We start from the raw sequence: 21,823 nt of genomic DNA, 5'->3' as shown, positions 1-21,823 counted from the left end.
ATATTTAAATCTGAAAAACAAAAAAACAACAGCATGCTGATGCGCATGATATCTTGTGCCTGTAATTCCAGCAGCTACTTAAGTGGTACAGTTAGGAGAATCATGTTGGGTAAACAACCTAAGCAAAAAGATAGTGAGACTCCATCTTTGCAGTAATTTGGCATTGTGGTACGCACTTCTCATATCAGCTACACTGAGAAGTGCAAAAATAGGAGAATCACTGTCCATACTTGACACACAAAACTCTATCCCTAAAATTACTAAAGCATAAAAGGCTAGAGACAGGATTAAATGATAGAGTGCTTGCCAAGTAAACATTTGGGTCTTATGTTCAACCCCAGTGCCAGCAAAAAAGGAAAGAAAGATGCTGTACTTAACTAATAATACAGGTACATGCCAGGTTATTTTCAGTTAGGGATTTGCCATAAATCTGTTGTACAAAATATTTGTGCTGCAATGCCATTCTTATGGCCTTTTTTCCTAACTAAAATGAATTTCCTTTAGGCAATCACTTATTATGAAGCTGCTCTGAAAAGTGGACAACAGAATTACCTTTGCTATGATCTGGCTGAGCTCTTACTAAAATTGAAATGGTACGAGAAAGCAGAGAAAGTTCTTCAGCATGCTCTCTCTCACGAACCAGGTATGAAAAAGGCTTTCAGATTTGACAAAAGTGCATAACAAATCTTATCCGCTTTATTTTTTTGTTATAGTATATATTGACATGCTCAATATTTTTAACCTTTTTTTTTTTTTTTTGTCGGTCATGGGGCTTGAACTCTGGGCCTGGGCACTGTCCCTCAGCTCTTCAGCTCAAGACGAGCGCTCTACCGCTTGAGCTACAGCGCCACTTCTGGTTTTCTGCTGGTTTATTGGAGATAGGAGTCTCACCGTCTCTCCTGCCTGGGCTGGCTTTGAACCGCGATCCTCAGATCTCAGCCTCCTGAGTAGCTAGGATTACAGGCGTGAGCCACCAGCGCCCAGTTTACATGCTCAATATTTTATATGTTTACTTGGTTATATAAATTTATATGTATTTTTTCTTTTATCAGGATGTTACTCTACTAAAAGGTATTTAAAACTCAACCACAGCCAGGTGCCTGTGGCTCAGGCTTACACCTGGGATCCTAACTACTCTGCAGGTGGAGATCTGAGAATCTCAGATTGAAGTCAGTGTGGAAAGACAAATCTTGAGATTAACTGATAAATAGCCAGAAGTAAAGGCATGACTCAAGTGGTAGAGCACAGTCTTGAGAGTATGAGGCCCTAAGATTCAACCCCAGTAACAGCTCTCCCCTTAAAAAAAAAACTCACATTAGCCACAAGTTTATGAATCAAATAACTGTGTTGTAGAACAGAGCTACCTCCTTAACTGATATAAAATAAGTTATTTCTAAATTACAACTACCTCCATAGTATTTAGATACTTTCATAATCTTTGCTTTTTAAAAATAGTAAAAATAAGGATCTTGTTAAAAATCCAACTACTGGCTCAGTAACTCGTGTCTATAAATCCTAGCTACTCAGGAGGCTGAGATCTGAGGATCACGGCTCAAAGACAGCCCCAGGTAGGAAAGGGATTCTTATCCCTGATTAACCATCAAAAAGACTGAAGTGGAGCTGTGGTTCAAGTGTAGAGCAGTAGCTTTGAGGAAAAAAAAGCTAAGGAGACAGCATCAGACTCTGAGTTCAAGCCCCAGAACCAGCACCAAAAAAAAAAAAAAAACAAGTACTACGAATGAATAGTAATGCTTAATCATCTATATGTCCAAACGTCATACATATCTGTTCTCACATTACCTCCTGTAAGTAATTTATGACTAGTTGTATATCTTTTCTCTATGTATTTGTCTATGTGTATGTATAAAAAAAGTGAGCATAATTTTCCTTTTAAAAAAATGTGTGGTTCAGCTGGGTGCTAGTGACACGCACCTGTTAGGCTAGCTGTATGGGAGGTTAAGATGGGAAGGATGGCAGTTCCAGGCTAGTCTGGACAGAAAAGTCCGGAAGACTCTGTCTCATTGGAAGAAGTGCTGTATCATCGTGACTCCTGTCATTCCAGCTACAGTGGGAAGAGAATAGAAACACAGTCCAGGTACACACCTTGGCAAGAGTCAAGACCCATTCTCAAATAACCAACATAACTGAAGGTGTGGCTCAGTGGTGAGAGCACCTGCCTGTCAGCTTCCAGGGTTCTGAGTTCAAACCCCAGTACCACCAACAGAAAAATAAATATAATTTCTATCTATTATACATAGACATATCCCAAATGTCAGTGGATAGTAGTACATTCATATCATTCTATCCTGTTTTATAACTCCATAGGTTTCTCTATTATTGGACCGTCAGTTGGTTTTTGCTTGTTTTGATATTATAAATTGCATTACAGTAAATATGATTATATTTCATTCCATCACGTATACTTGATTGTATCTTTAGAAGATAATGGCTCAAAGTTAATGTACATAACGTTTTTGCTGGCCCGGCTCAGTGGTACATACTGTAATCCTAGGGACACAGACAGGAAGATTGTCTAGCTAGAAATAGCTAAACTCTGTCTCAAACACAAGCCAGGTATAGTGTTATTTGCCTATGGTCCCAACTATTTTGGAGGTGGAGGTAGGAGGATCAACGTTCAAGATCAACCCAGGCAAAGTTAACCTGAGCCCCCAAATAAAAAATGAAAATTAGAAGTGGCTCAAGTGGTGTTTTTTTTAAAGAAAAAATGTGTTTTCAAATTGCCTTTTTTGCAAGTTTGTACAAGTTTTTTTGCAATCATTATTTTTAAAAAAATAAAATTTAGTGTTTGCTCATTGTCAAAACTTAAAGATTGCGGAACTGAGTGAAAATGGTGATTCTCCTACCTTCCAAACAACCTGCTCTTCATAGGTTGCACGGCATGCATCCAAAGCCGCCCAGCCCATCTGCAGTGTGCCTCTGCTCTTTGTGCACTGATATCTCCAGCCAAGGATCAGAAATATTTGAAAGAAAAAGACACCCCTGTTCTGAACATGTGCAGGCATTCTTTTCTTGTCATATTTTTCTAAACAATAGAGTATAACAACAATTCATATCACCTTTACATGGTATTGATTGTTATACATAGCTAGGGATGATTTGCCTTATATAGGGACTGGAACCCCATGGACTTTGATATTGGCCACAAGTCCTAGAACCAATACCCCAGGGGCACTGTGGGATGACAGTAATGCCATTTTTTTCCTACCTCAATGGATAATAGAATATCTATATTATGGCAATGTGAATCTTTCATTGAATAACTTCCTTATTAGCAAATAAAACTCTTATTTTTAGGATGTAGTCTACTGTTTATATCGTAATACTATATTGTGTTCAACATCATCTATTGATGGACATTTAAATTGGATAAAAGCTGGAAAAATACTGAGTTAAGAACTTTGTATGTCTTGTAGTTCCTGGGATTGAATATCACTTCATTAATCTTTCCTAAGGTTAAAAATTTCCTGATAGTCTTGTATTAATCATTAAAAAAAAACCTTGATTTTAATTTGTATCTCTAACAAGGTTAGATCATTATCTCTTCATAATATGTATCTTGTGTCTTTAATCCTTTGCCAATCTTTCAGGTGGTACATGTTTCCTGCAAGAAACCATTTTAGTTATTATCCAGTTTTTCAAATTTCCTTCCAGTTTTTGTCCTCTAATCTTTTTTTAACAATTGAGTATGTATTAGTTAACTGGAATATAAATAAATAATTTTATTCAGTATTTTTCAATATCATTGTTAAAGACCACCTTTTAAAATTGTAGAAAAATATATATTTATTTAAGATGAATACATTTTTCTCTCAATACTATTCTTTCACAGTAAATGAACTGTCAACACTCATGGAAGATGGGCGTTCACAAGTTCTTCTAGCAAAAGTTTACAGTAAAATGGAAAGACCTGGAGAAGCAGTCATTTCCTTACAGCAGGTAAGCCTGCCTACCTGTGAGCTAGAAGATGTGAACAGTAAGGGATATATGTGTAACAAGAAAATCTATTTTTCCCAAGAATTACAGAAAATATATCAAACCAAAAATGATTATACAGGCTAAGTAGTATTAATTAATGTGACAAGGAAGCTTGATATTTTAGATTCTGTTCTACAGTTCAGGAAATTTCTTTTAATATTGCTTGAAGTCACATAGCTTGTGTCAGAATTTCAGCTTAAAACTCTCTCTCTGCATGTATTTAGGCTCTAAATTTTTCTTAGTATTTTATGGTTTTCAGAATAGAAGTTAGGCAATAAATTGTTGATCTTTTAGACATTTGTCATTTCAGGCTGGAACAACAGGTATAAACCTACAGGCTATCTCAAGTCTAAGACTCATGGGATATCAGTTTCAATGCTGCTGAATGAAAAGACAGCTATCCTCAGGACATTGCCTTGGGCGTATGTTTAAGAGTTGGTTCTACTTTCTCTCATTTTTACTTTTTTATCCTGCAGACTTACTGCAGAACACATTGGGGCCATAAGACCATCTGGTCTCTGTAAAATGCCTGCTGCCTGGGGCCTGGCTTCTAGAGCAGGACTCTCAACACCGTTGTTAGAGATGGTCCCTACTAATCTCTGCTTTCTCCTTTCACTTCCTGAAGGCCAAATGGGGGTAGCAGGGAATATCTATGTAGATACAGCGATGGAGGTAGGCCTTTCTGCCAAAGGGATATCAACCATTGTTTCAGAATTTGACCAGAGAGAGAGTAGATAAATCCATGAACACAAAAAAATATGCATATAGATTGCTTTTTGTTTTATTTTTTCTTTGTCACTTTTTACAATTAGCAAAGTTCTTCCTTACAATAAATAGTCTATATTCATTTTTCCTTCCAAATAATGTCCTGAATAGTATTTTTCCCAAGAGTAGAACAACTAAGTTCATCTGCCTGATTAAGTTTAATGGCATTGTGTTATTTTGTAGAGTATCCCTGAAAGGTTAGACTAATTCATATGCCACCAACAATATATGAATATATCCTTGTCACCTGTGACCTGCCCATATTTGATTTTATTATTGTTATGATTACTATTTTATTAATTTAATAAATATTTTAAACTTTCAATTATTAATAGCATCTAGATGTAGATTTAATTTTAGTGAGATAATAATGCATATCTTTATAACAAGGGGAAAGACATCCGTATGTGGTGGGGCATATCTGTAATCTCAGCCCTCCAGAGGCTAAGGCAGGAGAGTTTCCAGTTCGAGGTCAGCCTGATCTTCAAGGTCAAACCTTGAAATTAATTAATTAATCAATTAATTTAAAAACTAGAAAATGTTTTAATAACTTCAGAGTACTTTCATTGGAAAGATCCTGGGTGATTCCCAAACAAGTGCAGGTCTGAGCTCTTAATGAAACCTTTTCTTTAGATTCTTCATTGCTAGATCAAGGGCTAGTAATGCTTCCATATATCTTCTATAAAATTATACAGTGTGGAACCTATTGAAAGTTGTTTGGTTTCCATATTCTTTTTTAATTCCTTATTATTGCTATTTGTTTTCTAGGCTCGAGAATTGCAAACACGAATACTGAAACGTGTTCAGATGGAACAGCCAGATGCAGTTCCTGCCCAGAAACATTTAGCAGCGGAAATTTGTGCAGAGATTGCAAAGCATTCTGTTGCTCAGCGAGACTATGAAAACGCAATTAAGTTCTACAAAGAGGCTCTGATTCATTGTGAAACAGATAATAAAGTTAGTACCTGCATCTGATTTCAAGCACCTTTTTATTTCAGATGTTATTGATTTCAGTATTATGTCAGGAAAATTTCAATGTACTTATACGATGCCTTAAGTTTTGAAACCATGGTAGTGTAAGTAATGTAAACCAAGCCCCAAAACTCCTACTTTTGTAACAAGTAAAATGGGTATTTTAGTTATGATTTTACAAGTTTTCTCAGTCACATAATAAATATTTGCATCTGGGTTGTTTAATTCCATTAATTAGACAGCTATCATACCCTTCTGTGTTTCATGTTATTTAAGTACTGAAGATATCAAAGTGTTCACATTGAGCCATGACCTCCAGTGGCCCAGTGTGGTAATTGATAGAAATAAATGTGTTTAGTAAGGCATAAGCACACAAGTCCCTTTCAGTGGTGGCTAAATGAGTAGAAATCCCTTTTCATTCTGAAGTATCCCTTTGAGAGTGTTTGTCTGACATTTCATTTATAAAGGAGCAGACAGATTTCAAGAGGTAGAAAGGACTGGACTCAGTCCTGTCTTAAAGAACTTGAGCTTCTTTTTCTATTTCTCTTTTTTTTTTTTTAAGAAGAGAAAATAGAGCTAGGGCATGCTATGGTTTCCTGTCTGTCTTCTTTGGCATCAGCTGAACTTTAATCTCATCTGAATTTTTTTTTTTTATTCTGGAGCCAGCTTCTGACTCTTCTTGCCTCTTGCTCTGTAGATAATGTTGGAACTGGCCCGACTGTATCTGGCTCAAGATGACCCTGAAGCCTCCATGCGGCATTGTTCTCAGCTCCTCCAGAATGACCAAGATAATGAACCTGCCACCATGGTCAGTCTGAGAGACCCATGTGCTGGGAAGGACCTTGGGTTTATTTTCTAGGTAGAAGTTTCTGTGTATGCCCTATAGAACTCATATTGATGGTGAGGAATGGTCCCACTGATTTTGGAAGAAATAGCATATTTCATTGTCCTTTGTTTTGCCCAAATCAGTTTTGCAAAAACAAAGGACAAGAATCATTAGCACTCAACTTCACCTAAAGAATGACAACAAACTGGGCTCATTCTTTTACTCACCCTTTGGATCAAGTTCATGTTTCTTTATGCCTAAAGGGTGGCGTGGTCAAATAGAGTTCATATAGTAAAACAGTAATTTTCTAAAGACATTTGAGTACTTACCTAGATATGCTGAATTGATTTAAGTAATTCAGTGCAAAAAAATGCGTATCATTCTAATCTGGCTATTTTAAATAGAGCTTTGCTTTTCTCAGCATTTACTCAGATGCTTGGATGACAATGTGTAAGATTCATATTTCTAAATGTGGGTATTGTTTTTCTACTTTTTTTTCTTCTCCCCTAAGACAAGGTCTCACTACATAGCCCATGCTGAGCACATGAACCTCCTACCTTTGACTCCTAAGTGCTGAGATTATAGGTATATGTCACTATCCCAGGCCAAAAGTTATTATTATAACTATATAGAAATATAAATAATCCATTTAAGACACATGAAAAATCTCAGTAGGTCTTCCTTGTTTTATATTCCTCTCACATATTTAAGACAAGTTTTGTTTTGTTTTGTGTTTAAACTTCTTATTGTCATTAAAGGCAAGCCATGTTTCCTATCTTAAGACATAAAATACTAAATTCCCTTCAAATTGTTGTTTGGCTTTTGGCAGTTTAGAGTTTGAACTCAGGACCTCACACCAGCTAAGCTCCAGCAATATAACTGATCCTTGCCTCTGGCTCTTCAAATTGTTAAACTTTTTAAAACCTATACTTAAAACATTTTTTGCTAAATATCCAGTTTTATGAACAGAACAATTTTAGTTACATCTTTGATTTGCCTTTCTAAATCTTTGCTCCTCATATTTTTATAGGTATGTTTATAGTGCTAAATCCTGATTAGAAGCCTATGCTTTGTATAAATATGCAACAGTATTTTTAGAACCCAGTTTATCTTTGTAGATGATGGCTGATCTCATGTTCAGAAAACAGGACTATGAACAAGCAGTGTTTCATTTACAACAGCTTTTAGAACGCAAACCAGGTAAATACTCACTGACCACATGTGTTTTTGAAATGTATTCAGTTCCTTTTATCCTCTTTTTTAACTGATAACTTATTGGGAAAACAGCAGCCCTTCTGGATCTGACTCTGCTAAGTCCACATATGGACTTGAGTAGCTCAAATAGCCCAAAGAAAAATGCAGTGCTTTGTTTTAAATTGTGACCATAAACCTCAGATTAGCTGCCTGTTAATCCTATGGTATTTCTGTAGTTTACTCACTCCAGTTGCTCTTCACACTTCCTCCTATCTCCTCAAACCTCAAGCACCCCTTCCATCTTCCTTACCCTCATCTGTAAGCCTCTTCACCTACAGCACTGAGATAATATAAACAACTAGAGATGAATTTCATTCCTTGACACCAAATCTACTCCCTTCCGAACCCTGACTCCGTGTCCTTCCCAGGTCTGATTCCGTTTGCCACTGGCTTTTCCTTGTGTCCATTGGATTCCACCCTTTACCTACCAAGAGGTTTTTTGTTTTTTGTTTTTTTTTTCCTGAAATCCCCTGCATTGTTTCGTTTAGTTGCCCTAATCAGCACAAAATCACTGCCATGTCAGCTCAGGGCTTTACATTAATCAATGTTCTCTCCACTCAACTTTGCCTTGTTTGCCCTTGTTTCCTCCAGGTCATTGTTTTCTGTCTTTTCTCTCCTGGATTCTAGATTCTAGTTTGTTTTTTTCTCCTTTTCTGAATTGACATTTAAAGACAATATAAGCCCAGGAGATGGGAACAAAAGACTTTCCTTTGTAAAAAATAAAAATAAAAAATAAAGGTAATATACATAATGCTTCATTTATCCCTAAGCTATTCCCATTACACAGCATTTAAACAGCAGTCCACTTCCCTTCTGAATATTCTTAAGTTGTTCTTGGCAATATTTTTATAGTTTTAAAAGGGTATTAAGTTGGTCTATGTCACTAGTGTATTACTAAGAGAGAATTAGAAAGAATTGGGAGAAAGCTTCATTGTACAGATGTCTGCCAGAAAATGGTATCTACTCTTTCGGGAATTGTGGTTCCTAAGACACTCCTTTGTTTTTATTTATAGTTATTTATTTCTATTTCTATTTGAAGTAAATTATGCATTAATAAAGTAGGATTGTAGCTGTTAGAGCAAGATTCACAAAACACTGTCCATATCTGAGGTATTATTTGTTTCTAGATAATTATATGACTTTATCTCGTTTGATTGATCTCCTAAGAAGATGTGGTAAACTTCATGATGTTCCAAGATTTTTTTCAATGGCTGAGAAATTTAACTCCAGAGCAAAACTGGAGCCAGGATTTCAGTACTGTAATGGACTACATCTTTGGTAAATCTATTGGCAAATAAATCTTACATGATAGGTGTTTATTTCTCTCATTGTAGATTATGTAAAATTTATGTTTCTTGTAAAAAAAAGTCTACATTTTAAAATATTTTACTACTTTTACCTACCAAGCATTTCATAAAATAGCTCTAAAAATTTCATCCAGCAATTAGCATAATTTTTTCTAAATATTTCACAAGGTATACTGGAGAACCAAATGATGCCCTTCGACATTTTAATAAAGCTCGGAAAGATAGTGACTGGGGCCAAAATGCCATCTACAATATGATAGAAATCTGTTTGAATCCAGACAATGAAACTATTGGAGGTGAAGTATTTGAAAACCTAGATGGAGACCTGGGGTGAGTAATGTTTATACATTATCTTTGACACATTTCTTTTTAAATCCTGGGGGATAAGAAACACTAATTCAAAAGAGAACTAAATTGTAGACAAGAAGGAATGGAAAGTCAGTTGAATAAATCATCCTGCAAATGACTAAGATAGCGATTTTCTGAAACAGGCAAGAAATGCTTTTTTGGGGGAAGGGGAGGGGTGGTGGTTCCCTAAATGAGAATAAACTTGTTATGAAGATAAACAGTTACAAAAATTGTCCACACCCAAAATAGTAATAGCTTAAAAAATGATTTTATGTCAAGCCCTGTTTTGTTCAGTTAGTTAGTATGTCATTTTATTAAAATTTCTTGATTGATTGATAATAATATCCTCTTTCATTAACAGACATACATGAGTACACACAGTGGATGTTGACATATACACATTTTTCAATTGGAAAACTTACCAAGTATAGTAATAGCTAATCCTTATTGATAAAATTGTTTTTCTAATGATATCAGAGCAAAGTAAATATTGGCAATAAATGAGAAATTAATATTTTATTGGTTATAGTAACAGAAATAGAAGAAACAGTTATAATTATGTTGATCTCAGCATTTTTCTTATCAAGGAATCCATAGACAATGATAATGTTTGTATAATTGCTGCCTTCTATTATTATGAAAATAGTGTGAGTAATACAATCCAGGAATTATTGGTCAAATACCTCAAGCACTCCAGACCTAGGTGGCATATCTAGACCCAGTCCTAACCCTAGAATGAGTCGGGACCAAGGCTTCTTTTTTTCTTCTCCTTCTTTTTTGTTGATGTTTTTGTTTTTGTTTTCATTTCCTTTTGTCTTGTTTGTTCATTTGGGAGGATAAGAAAGGGCACGGAAGTGTGGGACAAAGGGTGAACAAATGCAGCAGAGCTCCTCACTAGACACAATGTTGAAAATGAACTATACAGCTTATGGAGGGGATTGAGAGGGAAAAACTTGGAGAGACTGAAGTAAGGGGTGACATTGCTCAAAAAGAAATGTACTCTTTATCTGACTTAGGTAACTGTAACCCCTCTGCACATCACCTTTTCAATCCCTATTTATATTCGCATATAATATCTCACTCCCTACAACGGTATAAAAAAAAAAAGAAAGAAGCTCAGTCATCTTGTCTCATATGGTGGCTGATGAGTATGAAGCAATATTAGGATTGAATACTACCTATTCTCAACTGTTTTTTTTATGATGAAGTACATCTAGAAATGGTTATATTTCCATTAGGCTGTATTTATTGCTTCTGTCTCCTAAAAATTGGGGTGGTCTTGATGGAGGTGCATAAGGATGTAGAGGGAGCATAAAAGCAGTTTCTGCCTTCAGAAGCAAGCAGTTTACTTAGGATGAAAGATAATACCTGAAACCATTTCATCTCAAACACAACAGGCATGGATAAACGTGTGTCTTAAGTACTATAGAAATCCAGGCAGAAGAGGGGAAATGCATGGAGGAGTGGCAGGAAATTAAGTAGTCTGATTAGACTGAGGTGACAATGTCAAGATTTGGATTATGGAGTCCATTAGATTTTGAAAGTAGGAAAATGACCTTTTGTGTTGGCTCTTTTAGGAAGGTTTACATAGCATTCTGTAATTCTTCTAGGCTATACTTTCAAATAAAAAAAATAACGAACCTAGAATTTAGAACCTGGTGTCAATGGTTTATACCTATAATCCTAGCTCCTTTGGAGACTGAGATCTGGTGATTACAGTTCAAAGCCAATCCAGGCAAGAATGTCCACGGGACCCTAATCTCTACTTAACCACCAAATCTGGAAGTGGCTTAAGTGGCAGAGCACTAGTCTTGAACAAAAGAGCTCAGGGACTGTGCCCTGAGTTCAAGTCTCAGGACCAGCATAAAAGAAAACAACAACAACTAGAATTTAGAAGAGAACTAAGTTTTGGAATTAAAGACTAGGAAGATATCTGCACAGGTATCTCCATAAACAGTCTCTTTGTAAGTGTATAGTGAAAGAAATGTGAGAACTAAAAGCATAAGAGATTTGGAGGAAGGAGATCAGGAATAATCTGTGTGAGAGAAGAGAACCAAAGCTGAGCAGAATTAGAGAAGCCAAAGGGAGGAACTGTGGAGAAGTGTGGAATACTGTAGGTAAGGTAAAGAGCCTAAGGCCTAAGAAAGACAAAACACTTGTGAGATAAGACGCTTGTTATCGAGTGTTGGTTTTCCTCACATAGAAAATGCATTTAACATAGATTCAATTAAACCTTTCTCTTATCCCTTTTCCCTTTTACTTTCCAAGTTTATAACACTATTTGATCATTGTATGGCTCTGCTTTTTCTTTACTTCTTGCTGGAATGAACTAAGTTACCACATTATAGATACTAATTTTTTTTAAATTATAGAGTGAATTATGACTTAGTACTGTTTTACCAAGGTTATATTAACTTTGTTTAAAAATAACCATGCATTACTCTGTATTACAAGAGAATGAGTGACATTCTTCACAAAGAGTTACCTTTAAATACATGATAGAGAAACCAGCATACACTGAAGGTCTGATTCTAATCTTAAATTTTGTGTCATAAAAATCATCATCATGATTTATTTTTAATGTGTACAGTAATTCAACAGAGAAGCAAGAGTCTGTGCAATTAGCAGTGAGGACAGCAGAGAAACTCCTTAAAGAACTAAAACCTCACACGGCTCAGGGTCATGTCCAGCTTCGCATAATGGAAAACTATTGTCTAATGGCCACCAAACAGAAGGCAAATGTTGAACAAGCATTGAATGCCTTTACTGAGATAGCAACCGTGGAGGTTAGTAGTTTTTTTTTTCAACTGTATGTTGTCTTTTCCTGTTAGTATAGAAATAGCATTTTAATTTGTTGTTTCTTTTCTGGAGAATGACTAAACTGACAACTAGTAACTACCTCAGCAATGAAGGACGTTCTCTAGCATCACTGAAATCACCTTTTGCGTTCTTTGGGGTTTTTTTACTTGTTTTGCCAGCCTTGGTTAGGAGAGTTCATGAAACTATATCTGCAAAGTAATCCGCAAAAAGAAACAATGGGATTGAAAGGGAAGCTCAAGTGGCATATAGCAACAACCTGGCAAGAGAGTAAAGTGAGTGCAAAACTCACACAGCTAACCCACTCAAAACCCGCCAGGTGTGATGGGCATCGCAGGTGTATGGGAAATATACATAGGATCACTGTCCAAGCCAGCCCAGACAAAAAATGAGAACCTATCCTAAAAATAAACAGAGCAAGAAAAAAAAGCCTGGGGGCTTGGCTCAAGATAGACTATCCTCCAAGCATGTGCAAAAAAAAAAAAAAGAATATTGCTTTCTACAGATTCCATCAGAAACCTGAAACGTCTATATCAAACACCCTATTTTAAGACATGAATTTATACCATGAAATTTCCAAAATATTAGTGATGACATTTTGTCAAAGTTCACTCGTAGAGAGGGATTTTGATTTTAATAAAGGAAAAGAGGAAAAAGAGAAACGTAAATTAATATGCCTAAGGACTGTCACTTGCAGGTAAATCTTGGTCCTGCTAGATGAAAGAACTAAAAAGACAAAATATTAAATTTGAAATAAACTCTGCTCAATAACACTTATTCTAAAATGTTTTATTTCCTTTCGTTCCTCTACAACCCCTATGTCCCCCATCAACCTCGCTGAAAAATGAGTCCCACTGATGGTTAAAATTGTGTGATTATGGAATCAGCAGACTTACTGAATTATTATATCAACCACATGACAAAAGAGCACCTTTTATGTAGCATATGCGGTTTGTGTGTTTTTCTTCTAATCAGAGGACTATTTTATTTTGCCTCTTGTGGTCTAACTCTTTGCTTTCTTTCAGAAAGATCATATCCCAGCCCTCTTAGGAATGGCCACTGCTTACATGATCTTGAAGCAGACTCCACGAGCTAGAAATCAGCTGAAGAGAATTTCAAAAATGATTTGGAATCCTATTGATGCTGAGGAGTTTGAGAAGAGCTGGCTACTCCTTGCCGATATTTATATTCAGTCAGCAAAGTACGACATGGCAGAAGAACTACTAAAACGATGCCTACGTCATAACAGAGTAGGTGATCAGAGAGGAAAAAATAATTGCTAGCCTGTTTTATAACGTGTAGGTCCATTTCCTCTGACTATTAATGTTTATTCTTGCCACAGTCAGGAACTACAGATTAATATAAGAAGCCATTTGCCCTTGAAAGGAAAGGAAAGGAAAAAAAATGATTTACACAGTTCAAGGGTTCAGCTGTGGTGATGCCCTACTTAGAGAAAGTGTTTTTGGAATGCCATGCACTTGTCTGTGATTACCCAGTTCATCTCAGAACTAATGAAAATTACAGAACATTAATTGTGGATGTCTGTCCCTCCCATTAGAAGCCACTCTTGATGAATATACTACAGCTGTGCATCGTTTCCATGATATTAGAATCTTACGTGCATAATATATTTTGTGAGGGAAAGTCTTGTAGCTTTTAATTCAATTTAATATAAAATCCTTATCTTTAAGCCTGAAAATTGAAACTCTTTTAAGTCCATAGAATCAATGTAAAGCATTTTGCTAGCAACTTTGTTTTGTTGGTTGGTAGTCCTGGGATTTCAACTCAAGGCTTGTTGCTTTCGAGGCAGGAGCTGTAACCTTGAGCCACACTACCAATAAGAATAGGTTCTTGCTTTTTTCCCATCTGGTTTACACCATTAGCCTCCTACTTGTACTTAACCTATAGTGAGAATGACAAGTACACATAACCACACTCAGCTTTTTATTGATTGAAATAGGGTCTCATGAACTATTTTTGTCCAAGCTAGCCTGTCACTGGGATCTTTCTGATCTCAGCCCCCTACTGAAAGCTAGCTTTATAGGCATGAGCCATAACACCTGTCTTAACGATTTATTGGAAAATGTGTATCTCATGACAATATGACAGTATTTTTGAAGCTAAGATTTGTTATTTTCTTTTTTTTTTTTTTGTCGGTCGTGGGGCCTGAACTATGGGCCTGGGTGCTGTCCCTCAGCTCTTCAGCTCAAGGCTAGTGCTCTACCACTTGAGTCACAGCACCACTTCCGGCTTTTTCTGCTTATGTCGTGCTGAGGAATTGAACCCAGGGTCTCATGCATGCAAGGCAAGCGCTCTACCACTGAGCCACCTTCCCAGCCCTAAGTTTTGTTATTTTCTGAAAAATAAACAATAATTATACTTGCCTTAGAAACTTGGAGACATTTATCATCACAGATTCATACCAATTCAAAATCTAAATCTCAGTATATCTATTCTCTTTGAGCAAATGAGATCATGAAATGGATCATTTGTTTTCTAAAGAGGAGATACAATTATCTGCTACTATTAAGATACTTCTTAGGAACTTAAAAACCTTACTTTCATCCATTTAAGTATGTATAGGCTGTTCTCATGATCTGTTACATTTAGTTAAGTTGGCCTTGTAAACAGAGAATACTTATAAGTTTTGAACTTTTAAACTATGAGTTGTTGAACCTTAAATACCTGGTCTTTCATTATGCAATTTGGGTATAGTTAAGGCTTGTAATGCAGCAGAAATCTGTGTGCTAGAACACGGATAGCAGTTCCTGGCCTGATTGAATGATGGCTACATTAGACACTTTGTTTGGTCCTGCAAATTGAGCAAGTCCATGGTGAAAGTGTAAAATTGAGAAACTAAAGCTGAGGAATTTTGGATTATGTCAATTAAAAGTGGAAAGCCTCCAGTTTGGGGGCAGGATGATACCACTAGAACACCTCACCATACCAGCTGACAAAGAAGCAATCAAATGTGATCAATCATGTCAGGGACTCAGAAGCCAACTTCAAGATGCTCAAGGAGCCAGTTAGGATACTGCAAGGACCAATAGGAATGATTCCTGGAATAGGTTGAAATCTCACCATTATCCCTCAAACTGGTAGATAAAGGATTAAGCATTTGTCCTGTCTCTTCTGTACAAACTAGACTATTGGTTAACCAAATAGTAGATAGGGAGACGGTTCTCATTATAGACATTTTCCTACTAATGAAAAATGATAGACTATCACCACTTTCTATTGCTGAAGAATATGTGAGTGTACATAACAAGTAGGAGGTTCAGGAATTCTGTGCTTCCTGGTCAGGGCCAGGGCTACGATGAGAAAAGAGAGCTACTCATAAACAAGTAATAATGTAATGGAATTTCTTTTTAAATCAAAAGAATTTAAAATTTTAAATATCAAAATGTTAAATAGACAGCATCTGACAATGCTCCGCTGAGTAGTAGGAAAGCCTGAGTCATTCTGTTTCTATGTTCATTTATACTATTAGTGGTTTGTGTGTTTGTTTTTGTTTTAGTAGCTTGGGAGGGTGAAATGGTTTGGAGGGGTGGAGAGAGTATGAGGGTGTTCTAGAACAATTTCTAACATCAGCATGGGTGTTCATTCTAATGTGATGAGCCTGGGTTTCCATGGCAGGATGGGCTCACACAAGTTTCAGTTTAATTATTTATGATACTGGGGCTTGAAGTCAAGGCCTTGTGCTTACTAGGCAAGTGTTTTCCTGCTTGAGCAACACCTCAGCTTCAGAATGGCTGATAGTTTTAACACAAATGTTGACCAAAAAAAATTCTTCTTTTAAGTAAGAGAAGTAAAACAATAAAACCATACCTCTAGATCTAATTATAATTTTCAGGAAAATTAGTAACAGAGGAATATATTATATAAACATATCTAAACCTGAGTTGAGAGAAACCCTAGGATGAATATTCTTGTTTATACTTAATGCTGAAAATAGAAGAGATGAGACCCAATCAGTGTGAGCCTTATTTGAATCCTTAATTCAACAAACTACTATATATATATATATATATATATATATATAATTTGAAATATGAATAGTGATTGGATATGTGACGATTAAAGAATTGTGAAACTTTACATGTTATGAGCTGTGGTTATGTCAAAGAAGTTCTCATAGAGAAGTACACTAACATATGAAGTGACACTGTATAAGGATTATTTTCTGATAACATGTGCACATGCACACACACATATTACATATACCTTCATGTGTATTTTAATTCTGTAAAACAAAATCCTGCTAATCCTGATTCTGACAGATTTGGAATGATGACTTAGCATCAACATCCCCTGGTTACATTTTATAATTTGGTCTCATACTCAAGGTTGAAGCCATCATTTTAGGTTACTTTAAAATGGATTCATGTGATGATGGATCTCTGTACTCATACACAACCCTTATTTTTAAGTAGGTTTAAGAAAGGGAGTTCAATTCAACACATCAATTTATGTGTACATTGCATCTAGTCAGTGTCACTCCTTCCATCATTTTCCTCATCTATTCTAACCACACCCATCCCTCCAAGTTACATTATTATGCCCCTTCCCTTCATTTATTTGCCCCCCTCTCCTCTTAAGCTCCCTTCTGCTAAACATGTTTCAGCTTCCTGATAATCATTTTATTAAACCTTTCAATTCTTAATTGTGTCAATATCAACCTATTGATACACCCTCCGTTTTCCTACAGTCTTGCTGCAAAGCTTATGAATATATGGGCTACATTATGGAGAAAGAGCAAGCATACTCAGATGCTGCCTTCAACTATGAGATGGCATGGAAACACAGCAACCAGACAAACCCATCAGTAGGTGAGTTTAGCAAATTATGCACAAAGTTTTCACAAAGGTGTGTTTTATGTACAAGTTTTCATTGAAATGTGATTTCTCACAGTATAAAATATCAGGAACTAGTTTTTGTCTAAGAATATATTTTTGTGCTTATAATAAATTATTACTTACAGAATTACAATTTCTAATTTTCTAAAGTCCTAACTTGTCCAAACTTGCCCATAACCATCTAAGAGGACTTCTAGCCTAATAATTTTGCTCTTTTTTTTCACCCTCTGCTATTTTGAAAATGGTTGTTACGACAAAAAGAAAGTGTCCCATCATCAAATAAATTAGGCCAACGAATTAGATTAAGTCACCCAAGTTTCCTTACTCTAGACCTTCAGAAGCCTTGAACACTTTTGTACATTGTTATAGATAGCAGACAAGGGCCATATTTCCTATCATTACTTGACCACAGGACAAGGATTTTCTCCTGAGTGTCTAGAAACATCATCTACTTCCTGTGGTTTGTAGACTATTAGTTTGAGGAACGCTAGTGTCTACAGTATTCCTTATACCTTGGCAGCATCTGGAATGTACTAAGTGACCTAGCCTCACTCTTCACTGTGGGCAAGCTCATCCCATGCCTTCCTTTTTGTTTATGATGAGCTGAAATATATTTCATTGAAATGGTCCAGCTCTGCTTTCTGGAACACAGAGGCCTTTCCTCCTTGCCGATGAGGAGCCTTTAATTGTAAACTTTAACTGTCTATTCTAAGGATAGTTCCCAGCTTGGATTAGTTTTTGTCTCATCCTTCAGATTCCATTCTGGGTTCAAGTTCCTTATTGTAACTCTCCTGGCCTTGGTCTTGACTTAAGTCTTCCAGGAAGTATGTTTCGGTTTTGAAATTGCTCAGTCATGTAGTTATTTAAATAATGTACTTCCTCTCCTAATAGAATGAGAATCTCATAACTACAGCAATCAATTTGCCTAATATATTAAGTTCTGAATAGATCCATGTTATATAAATGAAGAATTGTAATATTCACTGCCCTGCTCTGTTTTCTTTTAACACTAAAATAGTAGTTGCTACTTCGTAATAAGTGATAGAGACCAAAGTTTTGGAATGGCAGGCTCTGTGGTCCTTTTCTCTTGCTCTGTTTTCTTATTTTGCTGCTTTTCTGTTTCATTCCACCTTCTGTCATCACAACATTTTTTTCTGTAGTAGTCATCAGCCTCCACTAAAGTTTCTCCAGTGAGTTAGCCAGCAAAAAAGAAGGAAAAACAGTAATTACTACCCATGTACTCACATACCATTATGATTCTGTTTGTTTTAACAGGTTACAAATTGGCATTTAATTACTTAAAAGCAAAAAGATATGTGGATTCAATTGATATATGTCACCAGGTAAACACTTAAATTAGATTAATGGGGAGGCTGGTTGAGGGAGGCAGACTAGTACAAGGTTTTGAACTTCTGCTTGGGCCTCATGCTTGTTAGGATTAAATTTAGATTTCTTTAAATTTTTGAGAAACACAATTTCCTACTTTCAATTAAGGTCTCAAGATACACCTGAATAGAAGTGAAAGATGGAGAATTTTGGCTAAATGACTTACTAAATATAAATATGTTCTGAAGAGTTAATCAGTGTTGTGCCTAAATCACACAGGTTTTGAGTTGGGGCTTAAACAGTAATATGTATGTTTGTCCATGTAAAGACTGAGGCTAGTGGAAGAAACAATCTATTTTTTTTCTTTTTTCACCCCACATGCATTATCATAAATGATACATTTGGTGATACATTTGACAATACATTTTACAATTCCATATGTACATACAGTGTACCTGGATGAGACTCACCCCTCCATCACTCTCCCTTACCTCCTCCGACCTTCCTAGACCAGTATCAACAGGCTTAATTGTTCCATTTTTACACATGTGCCTAAAGAGAAGACTAGTTAAGTGAGAGTATATTTAAAGATGATTTAGATTCTTCAAGTCATTGTTGTAACTATAGATCCTTGACCATTTTTGTCCAAATCTGTTAAGAGAATTCAGAGATTCACAAACGAGGTGAAGGGTAGTCTGCCACTTAGAAGTAACTCCATTACATTTCTTTAATTTTCTACTATATGTTATTCTTCTGAATTGATGAATATTTAAATTTCTCTTTTAGGATCTGCAAAGTTCCTTTTGATATTACCCATATGATGTTCTAAACCTTTTAGAAAAGCTCCTTAGAAAATATTTTTCACGTCCCTTTTGCCTGATAACTATGCATCACTTCATTATAGAAAATGCTAGGCCTCAGTGATCAGCACTGATTGCTGGGTCTCTTTGTATCACAAAGTTTCCCATTAAGGTTAAGGTTGTACATTAATTTAAGGCTATACAGTAGAATCACTTATGGAGTAATTTTTAAAAAATGAGTCTCTCCAGTCTTGAATGTAAGAGGCCTAAAAATGACTCTAGGTAAATCCATTGTGTGCTTCTGGTTAAAACTCACTTTCCAGCTAGGTGCTGATGATTCACACCTATAATACTAGCTACTCAGGGGACTTTGTAGTTTAAAACCAGCCAGGGCAAGAAAGCCCATGAAACTTTCCAGTTAACTATTAAAAGTCCAAAAGTGGAGCTGTCACTCAAGTGGTAGCATGCTAGCTAGTCTTGAGGGGGAAAAAAAAAGAACTAGAAGAAAAAGAAAAGTCACTTACCACTAAATGTCACAGCTAAATAGTTTATCATTGTTTTCTGCACCTCATCTATTAAGGAACCAGTTTTATTATTCTGTCTCCACATGTAGCATTTTTGCTCTACTATTCTCATCTATTCATATATTAATATAAGTGAGGGATCATGTTAGAGATAAGCTGCCACCTCTGGACATCATTGCAACTGTAACATGGGTGCAATGAAATCCAAGTCACTGTACTCATTTGTAGTAAAGCTTTGTAGCTTCCACTTAGTAGTTCATAAAAGTTAATTACAACTTCTTGGGATTTTTTTTTTTTGCAGGTTCTTAAAGCACATCCAGCGTATCCAAAAATCAGAAAAGAAATCCTTGATAAAGCACGCTCATCTTTAAGGCCTTGAAACAGTGATTTTTAACTTCAGTAAGCAGGAAAAAAAAAGATGTATCTTGGGTTCTGGTACAAAACAAGTGTGAGCTAACGCTTTGTCACTGAAGCCTACCTTCCGTCCTCCAGCAGAGGCTGCTGCTGTGTATAACAAGAAGTGCTGTGTCAAATGGTGCTTAATAGAAAAGCTGAAGAAAGCTAGTCTGTTTCACTCTTTGGATTAGGTACAGATCTGTTATGTCTGTGGTAAAAGTATTACTCATTTTTATAAAGAATATTTCTGTTAATTTCTAGATAGTATATATTTTCATAGGGGGTATTAGTTATTTTAGCAAGCATATTATAAATGCATTTATCTGTTTAATTTTTATTCCATAGTTCAAAGGCTTAAAAATAAATCTGGTGGATAATTTGTGAAAATATGTATTTTAAATATTTGTATTAATAAAAGTTTAAATTAAATATGTTGTTTACCTGTTTCATGAAACTCAAAAGACACATCAGGTTTTGCAAAATTAAATTAGAGTGCTATACTGTCTTCGGGATCAAAGTATAACATTGAAGAAAAATGAGACTTCCTCAGAGAACCCTATACTGGAGAAATACAGTGTTCCCTTCACTTTGTTGAGCTCATATTTCCTCTTGTCAATGCCTGCATGATCCTAAGAAATCATCATTATCTGCAGTCACTTTAAATGGGCAAAGCCCTAGAACAATCCTTAACCTTAGCCAGAAGGAAGACAAGATCTTGTGTCATTTCAGACACTGTCATTCGGTGGAGAAGGGTGAAAGTGCTTTCGCTTATCTGGCCTCACAAAGCACACTTGCCCAGCTGTGCCTACCAGCACTCTGCCAGAGTGTGCCTCACCCTTCTATACAAAATTCACCCTCTTCTTAACATAATCTTTACCATTATGGTTCACTTCCTGTTTCCATTTTGTTTCAGTTCTTTAGAAATCCAATAAACAATCAAATTTATTTTCATTTGCAGTGAACACAGAAATTTAAAAATAATATGCAGTTTGTCTTTAAGTGTCTTGTGTTTGGTTCTTTGATTATTGGTAGTAGTAAGATTCAAACTGGGAACTTTGCACTTAGCTAGGCAGGTACTCTACCACTTGAACCATTCCCCCAGACCTTTTTTGTTTTTATTACTTTTTTGACATGGATGTCTCCTACCACAATCCTCCTATATATCTGGCTTCACATGAACCACTGTTTGGTTTAGTTTGAGATGAGATGTCACTAACTTTCTGCCTGACTTGGTTTTGAACTTAGGCCTTCCAGTCCCTTTGCAAGTAGCTGAGTCATGAGCCACTGTACTTGGCCTGTTATTTAAATGACATTCATCTGTTTCACTTCTCAACTTTTTCAGTGTCTTAATTCTGGTTATGTGCTATAAAATTTTAACCATTCCTCTTTCCCACCTCCCTTTTTTTTCGGGGGGGGGTCCGGTCATGGGGCTTGAACTCTAGGCCTGGGCACTGTCCCTCAGCTGTTCAACTCAAGGCTAGTACTCTACCACTTGAGCCACAGCACCACTTCTTGCTTTATTTTTCTGCTTATGTGGTGCTGAGGAACTGAACCAGGGCCTCAAGCATGCAAGGCAAGTGCTCTACCACTGAGCCACCTTCCCAGCCCCCCTACCTCTTATTTATGGCATTTCATG

General features: G+C 36.2%; 1 protein-coding gene across 3 annotated transcripts in view; it reads left to right on the top strand.

Moving 5' to 3' along the window:
- The window catches only part of Ttc21b (tetratricopeptide repeat domain 21B), a 51,688-nt gene extending 31,480 nt beyond the window's left edge, over positions 1-20,208 (top strand). For all 3 annotated transcript variants that reach the window (XM_013029890.1, XM_013029898.1, XM_013029906.1), the window contains 12 exons: positions 505-643; positions 3,851-3,957; positions 5,530-5,718; positions 6,431-6,541; positions 7,678-7,759; positions 8,941-9,091; positions 9,289-9,450; positions 12,059-12,254; positions 13,311-13,535; positions 16,994-17,114; positions 18,417-18,484; positions 20,093-20,208. In XM_013029890.1, coding sequence (XP_012885344.1) covers positions 505-643; positions 3,851-3,957; positions 5,530-5,718; positions 6,431-6,541; positions 7,678-7,759; positions 8,941-9,091; positions 9,289-9,450; positions 12,059-12,254; positions 13,311-13,535; positions 16,994-17,114; positions 18,417-18,484; positions 20,093-20,170 — 1,629 coding nt within the window. In that variant the 3' untranslated portion in view covers positions 20,171-20,208. The remainder of the gene's footprint in view (positions 1-504; positions 644-3,850; positions 3,958-5,529; positions 5,719-6,430; positions 6,542-7,677; positions 7,760-8,940; positions 9,092-9,288; positions 9,451-12,058; positions 12,255-13,310; positions 13,536-16,993; positions 17,115-18,416; positions 18,485-20,092) is intronic.
- Positions 20,209-21,823: the final 1,615 nt, after the last annotated feature.

The sequence above is a fragment of the Dipodomys ordii genome, unplaced genomic scaffold (genome assembly GCF_000151885.1).
Source record: "Dipodomys ordii isolate 6190 unplaced genomic scaffold, Dord_2.0 Scaffold5, whole genome shotgun sequence".
Classification (NCBI taxonomy): Eukaryota; Metazoa; Chordata; class Mammalia; order Rodentia; family Heteromyidae; genus Dipodomys; species Dipodomys ordii.
This window is presented reverse-complemented; position numbering and strand designations above follow the sequence as displayed.